The sequence below is a fragment of the Mesitornis unicolor genome, unplaced genomic scaffold (genome assembly GCF_000695765.1).
Source record: "Mesitornis unicolor isolate BGI_N332 unplaced genomic scaffold, ASM69576v1 scaffold28387, whole genome shotgun sequence".
Classification (NCBI taxonomy): Eukaryota; Metazoa; Chordata; class Aves; order Mesitornithiformes; family Mesitornithidae; genus Mesitornis; species Mesitornis unicolor.
This window is the reverse complement of record NW_010198834.1, coordinates 32,495-42,410: the sequence shown is the minus strand read 5'-3', so window position 1 is coordinate 42,410 and position 9,916 is coordinate 32,495. Positions and strand designations below refer to the sequence as shown.

The window sequence follows — 9,916 nt, the reverse complement described above, 5'->3', positions numbered from 1 at the left end:
AGTTTGCCACACGCTGCTTTTGGAACAGCATCCTTGAGACTGGTGAGTGAATTCAACTGCCTTATCACACAGCGGTGCTGCTACCAACAGTTGGTTGTGTGATGAGCAAAGCAGCGGTGCGGGGGTTTTATACCCTATAGATAATGACACAGGGACTAAAGTTAGGAGGGACTGAAGTACTGTAACTGAACTGAGAGTAACTGTGGAAAGTTCTGGACCATTCAAATATTCTTCAATGCCAGTGAAGGTCTAAAGTGCTCCAAAAGTTTGGGTCTGTCTTCCTCACTGCAGTGCTAGTCAGGCTAAAGAGAGGCTTCTACCTGATGTTGTGGTGGTACTGATCCCAGCAGGGAAATATGTTGAGAGAAAGATTTATAAATCTACAGTTTGCCGAATGGTAGATCAGGACTGCCTTTGTCCATTTAACTGCCATCGAGAAGATACTCTGAATTGGCAGCACATTAGGCACACAAATAAGTCCTCACCACAGTGCAAAATGAACAGCAGACACATGCACTGACTTACACTGTCAACATAACATTTAGATTTTAACTCTCCAGCAGCAAATCTGCTGACATCTGCTGAAGTAAACCTGTGAGATAACACACACAAGTATTAACAAAGCCTACAACTAAACCCAGAAGAACTACAGAAAAACTGAAATAAAAAATGAAACATATTCTATAGGTGTGAAGTTATACATTTGAAACTGCAGTGTAATACAGGCAATTATGTACCTTAATGTGCAACCATCTAATGCCATAGGAGAATACAGTAGCCTCAGCTATGCCCAATTTTCTAAGAGATTCACGAAGCACTGAAATACATCCTTCATGGATGATCACCAGCAAAGGTAATTTTCAAAAGATTATTTCAGGCTGAGAAAGCATTTGAGTCCAAAGTAATAGGACTCACAAAGAAAAAAAAGAGGGGGGAAGGGGGTGTGTCTTTAATATACCATAATCTGCAGCCCATTTACTTTAAACTTTTTTCCTCTCTACCTTTAAATAAAGCCTTCAATTTGGAGACCTCCTTGAGCAAGCAAACTAATTTATGACATTACTAAATCAGCAGAAGAATTCCCATACCCCTGGAATGTGGAAAAAACAGAAATGAAAATTTCAGCTTTTAGAAAGTGAAAAATAGAAAGGTATAAAAAGATAAATAAAGCAAACTAAAGATGTATAGGAAAAACAAAACATTATTTTAGAGGGAGACAGTTTGTAGCATATCAATCCCTTTACCTGATGCTGTTACCAGGAGGCTGTCTGAATCACATGGTCTACAGGATGAAGCACTAACAGGGTTTATGGAGGAGCTACAGGCAATGGTGGTGGGAATGACAAAGGAATTTTCTGAACATGCAGGTTGGTTCAGTCCAGGGAAGTGGGAAGGCCAGGCACCCACCTGAGATGAGGCTATGGCTGGTATGGCACAGCCTGCAGGTGCCACAGATAAATCTATAGCAGGTTTTGGTGGCAGCTGAGGTGAGGACTTAGAAATAATTTCCTCATTTATTACCCTGATTCCTTGTGGTGAACTTGAAAGAGGTGAGGTCACGGTTTTGCTGTCAGTTTTTGCACTTGTATTTGAGGATCGACCACTATCCATTAAAACTTTAAGCTGTGGGTGTGGTGGAGAAGGAGTTTGCGAAAGCCCTGGTTTTTTAGGAGGAATAGGTGGAGGATTCCCTCTGTCAATTCTTGACACACTGGGAGTCTTTAAACTCGTTCTACCAACTGGGGGGTAAGTGGCAACTTCCACTGAATGTGAGGGCCCCGGCCGCGATGGAGCGCCACTCTGAGGGCTTGTAAATCTTGAAAGGACTTGGGTAACAGTATTCCGAGCTACCTGCTTGGCAACTAGGTTGTCACGACTAGTAGGGGATACGTCCCTGGAGGGAGGGCTTTGGGTTGTGTTTCCATTTTGGTCTTGCTCATTCGCATTGGCTTGAAATCTACATCTAGCTGCCTGGACTCGTGGATTTAGGCCTGGATGCCCAGGAGAGGTGGCAGACGGTGAATGTAAACTGTGCATAGACGAAGTTAGTGAGGAATTCTGAGCTGCGGCAGTCGGTGCCGCAGGGGTGCAAGGGGAAGTACTATTTGAAAAAGGGGAAGTGCTACTTGGTAAATCAGATGATGAGCCTGTACTTGGTCCATTTTCTTCAATTCTGTTTTGATTCTGTGTGAGAACAGGAGTTGTGGGAGGGGCAAGTTCACTGGATGAAGATTGCCTATCAATGACAGGCTTCACAAATGCTGCATTGGCGCACACATTCATTTTTGTATTGCCAGACGCCAGTGGGTTCACTGTAGAAGGCTTTACAGATACAGTCAAAGGCAACTTCTTAACATTTTCTGTGCTACTGTCCATCACTACAGGATCTGTTTGGCAGGCAACAGTTCTTGAACTTGGCTCTTCTGTTTCAACAGAAACAGAAACAAGACTCCTATCTTTACTTTTATCTTTATTTTTAAGAGAAAGATTAGCTTTACTTTCATTCTCCTTTTTCAATTGCTCAATCATTTTGATCATTTTATCTCTCTCTTCTCTGAGTTCACTGGTGTGCGCTTCCTCTCTATGAAGTTTGGCACGCAACTGCTCTCTCTCTGTGTCAAACTCAGACAGCTGCTTTTCCATTTGAGCTTCCATTTGTGTACTCCTTTGTTTCTCAGCTGCAAGAGACTCCTCCAGCTCAGTAGCCTTTTTCTTCTCCTCTTCAAATTTTGACATTACTTCTTCCAGTTTCTGGGCTTCCTCTACAATTCGGCCAGACAACTGCTTGCACTCTTTCACTAGCATCAATATTACATGCTTATTCTTTCCACGTTCTTCTTCCAGACGAGCAGAAAGCTTTTTATGCTCCAGCTCAAGACTCTGTAACTGAGATTTTTCCATTTCTAACTGTAAGAAAGCATAGAGAACAATTTTCATTAACAAGATGGAGACTTTCAACATAACCTTGTATTAACCTGACATGGATATTTTAGCCTTTGAGAGTATGCCTAAAATGAAGCTGTCCACCCCAGGAATGTGATTTGTGATACCTAACACAAATGCCTATAATCTTACACAAGCAAAAGAAAGAGACACATGCTTCTGAAGAGCAATTCAGAAACTAAGTAAGCCCATCTACTTTCCTCTTGACAACACAGACACTCCCCAAAGTGATTAAATGATTGATTCCCGAGTGAGGAACTACCTGTTCTCCAGAAATTAGACATAAGACATCACAGAATTTCCTCTTCTCAGTGAAGTAACCAGACACAAGAAGATATGAGCTTTGCAAAAGATCTTTGAGCCAAAGAATGAAAAGTTCATGTTTTAGGTCTTCCTCAGACTGAAGGAGATCAGGGTTGAAATAGGCAGCCCATCATGCCCATAATAGGTGTCTCATATCTTGTCTTAACATTTATAAATAAAATATTAATTTCTGAGACCAACATTTTGGCACAGGCACAAACATTTTTCTGTACTTACTAATAGCAGAAGGTCTCACTGATATCAGTGATGTGTACACTTAGTTAAAAGTTAGAATCAAAAAACTACCTACTACATGCAGATAACGGATAAGAATTTTTTTTCCCCTCATTCATATAGTTATTGCCTCTAATTCATCTTGCCTGCTGGTTATGCTTTTATTCAGAGATCCTGTTCTAGAAAAGCACTGGAAAAATATACGTCAATGCACCACTTTGTAAAATATGTACTAGTAATAATGCAACCCAAATTGCTTTGTGTTTTCCCAAGCAAACTTTTACACACGTCAAACAACAACAAAAGAAGAAAATGTTTTTTGCCTACCTACTCCTCCCTTCACATACTGATGCAGTAGCTTCCTATACAGCTTATTTGAATGACTGATTAATAAAACCAAACAACCAAAACCCCAAGAAACTGCTGAGCATTCTTTCTCCTGTACTCTTTATTGGTTCAGTCTTGTCAGTTCTGCTTCATATTTATGTACAGATCAATACAAGAATAACAATTCAGAACTGCACCAAGAAAATGCATTTTCTAAGTGGGCATTTCAGGTACCTACAGAAAAAAAAATGATGTGCTCAAAAGCATGATGGTTAATTTTGACTGCAACAGGAAACCGTTTCATACTTCTTCAATACAAGAACAGTTTACAACACTCAAAAAAGTGATCTAAGTGAAGCTGTGGCAAATAGCAGTACATTTACGATCTTACTTTGAATAAATGTTAAATGAAAGAAGAATCATAGGTTATAGATTCAGATTATAGTGTCATGATAAAAATTATATTAATTTCAGTGTTCAAGACAACACACTGTAGGGAATATATTTACATTCAACTGTAATGTGGGAAACAAGATGTCCCAGGGGATTGGTGATAGCTGAGGAATATCTCCTCTCTCAGTCAATGCTTAAAATATCATCTTGGTTGCTAGATGAAAACAGACATACAAGCAAGTTAAGAAAAAAAAAGTCCACCCAGGCATTACAACATAATAGCTTTTCAGTAGCCTGTTGCTACAGCACATTAATCACTGTCCTCTCCAATAGGAGATGAAATTTCTTAGCTCTGGAAGCTTTTTCCACATTACTACAAGATGTGTCTACAATTAATTTTTAACTAAACTGCATTTAAACAAAAACGAAATACTATTTTTAAATAACTGTTTTGCTACTCTCCAGTTACACCATAAAGTTGAAACTCACGCCATCAAGAGATGAGTATGAGAGGGGAAGACTGCAGTTGCAATAGAAATAAATCCCACTTTCTATAGCTCATTGACCCCAGGATAATTTTTTCTCACATTGTAAGTAGAATTCAAACACAAGAAAACACTTAAAAAGGAAGAGAAGTGAAATGAGGGAACAAACAACAAATCCTGCATGAATTTGCACTTATAGATGAACGTGTGTCTCAGACTCCCAATATTTCTAATCATGTTTTCTGACTCTAAATTTGTCTTCCTTTTTCTTCAGAAGAATGGGAAAAAGTGATGGCAATATTGATGTGAAGTATATTATAGTAATAGCAAAATGTCTTCCTGAAATCACATCACTATCATGAAAAACAGTGAACTAAGAGGAAGAAATCAATATGGGAAATTATACCTACATTATAACTCTCATATTGGTTTCAAATGTATCAAAGCCTGTTTAGAAGTGGAGGGGCTCCACTGGGGTTTTAGAGGTTGATCCCAGGCTAACCAATACACTCTGTACAATGCATTTCACAAAACCAAGGACACCCCTTCTTAATAAAGTGTAAAATATATAAAAAATAAGGTATGGCATTACCAGCCATTGCTAAACAAACAATACCAGCAACAAAACCTCTTCAGTTATGTAATGACAGTACAGCTGCAAATTAAATTAACATGTTATTATGATTACACTGCATTTAGGAATGGCCCCATTCACAGATCCTCACATTCAGAAAAAGAATTGTTTTTTTCTCAAGCATTTCACTGTTTCTGCAAAGCATCTGACAGCATTTGGGTGCTTCACAAGTATTTCAAAGCAAGTGGAGCATCCAACAGTAACAGCAGAGCAGCCAACAGTTTCTTTTTTGTTAGAACAAAAATCATGAAAAATGTACACAATTTTTAAAGCTTGGAAATGCAATAAGATTAAGTGAAAATGTTTCTATCAAGATTCTCTATACTTTATTATTTCTCCATTTTGCTTTCAGATGAGGGACTGATTCTATAAATTAACTGCTGTGAAATTATATTACTTTCAAATAATTACAAGCAGATTTTAACATTACTGGGATGAAATCAGCTTACCACACTATAATAGTATTTTATTTGTAAGCATTTCATATAAATAAAGAAACCCTAACATATATGTAAGTTCTGTATTTGATTTCCAATTGACAAAAGCAGCATTAGTTTCTCATTTTCCATTGTCTCTTACATTTATCCCCTCTCCTCGCTTTGTCTGCATCATCTTGAATAGGAAAAATCTCTGAATATGTGCACTGCCTTTTTTCCTTTAGATGACAGATTTGGAACTAGCTGTAATAATTTATGAACTAACTACGACCTGATTTTTGCAAAGTGTACTATATGCATATACTAAATCATATCAGTAATGTAAACATCTGGAAATGTGTGCAAGAAGGATTTGATAAAGCAGCGAAGAGGGATACTGAGAAAAATTATAATATACTCACAAAGGAGTAACCAGCAAGGGCCCTTCAAAGGTGAGAGACAGAGTACCTGCCTCCTGAGAAAAAGTCGAGGAAGTTTGGCTTGCTGAATCTAGGGAAAAAAAGACTGAGGGATGATCTAATAGCAACATACCATCCTTTTAAAGGCCTCTTACAATGATTGAATCAGATCTTCTTGGTCGTGTCTGGTGGGGCCCCAAAACAAAAGGAAAACATGAAAAAATTGCCCTTTAAGAGGCTCCATCTTGGAAAAAAGTTCTTCAAAGGGATAGTAGTGCAGAAAGGCTGCAGAATTGCCATGCCTGGGGGTTTTCAGGACTCAGCTAGACAAATTCACAAATGACCAGATGTACTGCTGGTGATAATCTGCTTTAAGCACAAGGTTAGACTAAATCGCATCAACGGGCCTCTTCAAAGCAACATGTTTAACTTTTTTTGAGTGTGGACTCCAACACTAACTTCTCTGCAAACACCTGACAAGTCAAGAACTGTCATTTTGATTACCTGGCTTTGAGTTCCCAGGAAAGCTCAAAATGAATTTTGATAGCAACTCCAGGAAAAACATTCAAAGAGATGGAATGGGATGGAGACTTAACATAAAGCAGATGACATCTGGGGATTAGGTGTTTGGTATATGGTAAACCTATGACTGACAGTCATTTGTGCATCTCTTTCCTTTTTCTACATTCTGGCACATTGTTATGGCTTGCTTTTTATGATCAAATACAAATTTTATTCAAAGAATATTTTTAAGGTCACTATTTTCACACATAAGTCCCCAGGAATAAGAGTTCTGAGTCTAAGCCTGCTTAAAGCCAAGTAATATCCAGAGAAAATAAACACAGCTGTACACAGACTTCATTACTTAGTGTAAGAGTGAGACAGTGAGGCAATGCCAAACACAAAGATGGAGGCATCACACATTCAGAGAAAGAGGATCCACTCTTAGGAGGGAGGAGGTGCAGCTGGCTCTTTATTTAGGTCACATTTTTCAAGGCTTAACTTATTTTTTCCTTACTTTGGGTCATCCTACTTTGTTGAACATTTCTAGAAATCACTCAAAACACTTTCATTACCCTCTTCCACTGAGGGATTTGAGAGATGGAGAACTGACAGGAAAATGTGGAACTAACGGAAGGTAAAACACTGAATGAATAGTTTGTGAACGAATAGAGATGGTTGAGCAATATGTCATCTCTTGCTACCAACTCAAGAAGTTTAAGAGTGTCCTGTCCAAATGGCATTTCTAACTGGCTTTAAAAGAGGAAGGTGTAAGTTCTGTAGAGAGCCATGCACATAGCTGTGCAACACCATCCAGTTTGTTTTCCAATTGTGTTATTTAAATTTCTTATTTGTTACAAGGAGTAAAAATGGTAGAATCAATGACACCCTTTCAAAGCAACACATTTTTTCAAGTGTAGTGCTTTAAAGTTTAGTTTGAAAGTTACAGACTTCAGAAATGAGTGTACCAGAGGTTCGGGTACTTCTCAAGGTAAGAATCAAACTATAAAGAAATAAATAAATTGGGATCAAACTATTTAAAATTAAGATGTAAATTAAAAAAAAAAACCACATGTATTTTTCTAGGAAACAACAGACAAGAGCTTCCTTTCCTGCACATGCAGACTTGTAGATATAGACCTTGGTAACAAACCTGGGCCAAAAAATAATTTAAAAAAAGACAAAAATAGAATTTACATATCTATACCCTGAATTTGAGACACATTGTCAATATGTAAGGCCATCTTACATGCATGTATCACTAAAAGCCAGAGACAGGTGAAGAATTTAGGCACAAGAAGAGACTTGTGGCTATACAATGAGACAAGAAACTAATCCAATTGTGGAGGCAGATGTGTCAGGGTCTCTCTCAATATCATTCTTCAGTCAGAAGAAGTAAGGTTACTCTCTCTTTTCTCTGCTGAGACAATCCCTTCCCCAGAATCTCAACTTACTTTAAAAGCATATAAAAATAGAAAACTAACGTTAAGAGGCCTCAAAAGGAAGTGCTAGGTATGTACAAGTAGCAGTTCACTACATAGGCCATTGCACTGTTTCAAGACATATATCATACATACGGTCTAGTATTGCTCATTTTTTTGGAGGCGATATCTGTTTTTCTGAAGTCTTAAAGGAGCATCGATGGTTAAACTAAACTAAACAACAGGGCTAAGATAACAAGAAAAGGTTTGCCAATTTAATTTAAGCATGTATTTCCAGTATACTTCCAGTACTTTTATGGGCATATTATTTCCCAAAGAGCAATTACTACCAAAAATCAATTTTATGTCAGTTGTCTTAGCATTGCCTGTTGTTTGGGTTTTTTTAAACATCAAAACTGTCACCAAAAAGCTATTTCACAGCTGCTGAAGTCATTCTATTCCTCTTCTACTCAGTGCAGATGATTCAACTCCTAGCAAGCATTTCTTTCCTAATTATTCAAAAATACCTGGTCTAGATTAGTCTATTACTGTTCCCCTCTTCCCTCTCAGAAACCTTTCCCCAACATATTCATATTTAGCTATGCTTTAGGAATGCATGGCTTACATATCAGTGAAATACACGTGACCAACAAACCCTTCACTTTCAGAAGACATTTTTTTTAATCTTCAATGTTAGACTTTTTTTGCAACATATCTGTTTCAAAATAATTTTATCTTTACAGTAAATGTTCTAAATATGCAAAAAAGTAATTTTTTACAGTTATAACTTATTTTTACTGATTTATAAAACAGAGCTACCTAATATAAAATGCAAATAAATTATTGATTTTATGCTATTTAGGTTAGAGCAAAACTAACAGTAGGTCCTCTAGGCTTCAATGGTGCTGGTTTAAAAATATATCGCGATGATGCTTTCTCAGCTCATGCTGTGCGATCCACTTACATACTGCATCGACTTGTACCAGCTATACTTCATTTAGCCCATCAGTAGAGTTAAATTCATGGAATGAATGAGGCGTGTACACAAAATATCACCAGAAAAATCAGCACCTCACTATATATGATGTTTAAGTGATAACACTAATACTCGTAATGATAAACAAGTTAGACAAAGATACAAATTTAAGAAGTGACATGAAAGGACAAATCAGGAGAAGGAAAGGGAAAAAAAAGTTGATAGCAGGATACCTTCTTTTGTCTGTTTTCAGCAGCAGCCAACTGAGCTGACATTCTTTCTTGCATTTTCCTGCAGTGAGCCATAATAGCTTCTAAAATGGACAGAGGGTTCATGCATATTGGTTTCTTTTCTTTATCACCAGCACCTGCTTCAAAGTCTCTCTGAAGAGCCAGAAATGGGTCACTCAGGTTAAACCTTCCATATCGCTCCTGGATAAAAACGTCTTTGCGCCGGGCCTAAAAAAAACCCAAACAAACAGACAAACAGATAAACCCAAATGCATTCTTTGGCGTACATCCACATATGGAAGAGGGAAATTATGTTACTTATGTTTTTTAAGTATTTTCTTTATGTATTTGTTTATAATCTCTAAAATAAATAGACAGATATGTTGCACACAGATTTCATTGTAGTCAATACAATTCACTACATAAAAATATCCCTTTCCCTTCTCAACTCAATACAGAATTTTCAATATGGAGCAGTTTCAGAAATATTACAGAAATAACCTTTTTAAAACTGGCTGATACACAGAGATGAAAGGAAAGAAAAACACCTTTTTAAAACTGGCTGATACACAGAGATGAAAGGAAAGAAAAACATTCTAAAATACAGTTTTCTGTTTCTGTGTATCAAAATAAT

General features: G+C 37.4%; 1 protein-coding gene across 1 annotated transcript in view; it reads right to left on the bottom strand.

Moving 5' to 3' along the window:
* Positions 1-548: 548 nt before the first annotated feature.
* The window catches only part of LOC104544413 (cortactin-binding protein 2-like), a 31,712-nt gene continuing 22,344 nt past the window's right edge, over positions 549-9,916 (bottom strand). Inside the window, exons 2-4 of the mRNA XM_010189278.1 lie at positions 9,286-9,510; positions 1,245-2,907; positions 549-592 (exon numbers count right to left, since the gene is read on the bottom strand). Coding sequence (XP_010187580.1) covers positions 549-592; positions 1,245-2,907; positions 9,286-9,510 — 1,932 coding nt within the window. The remainder of the gene's footprint in view (positions 593-1,244; positions 2,908-9,285; positions 9,511-9,916) is intronic.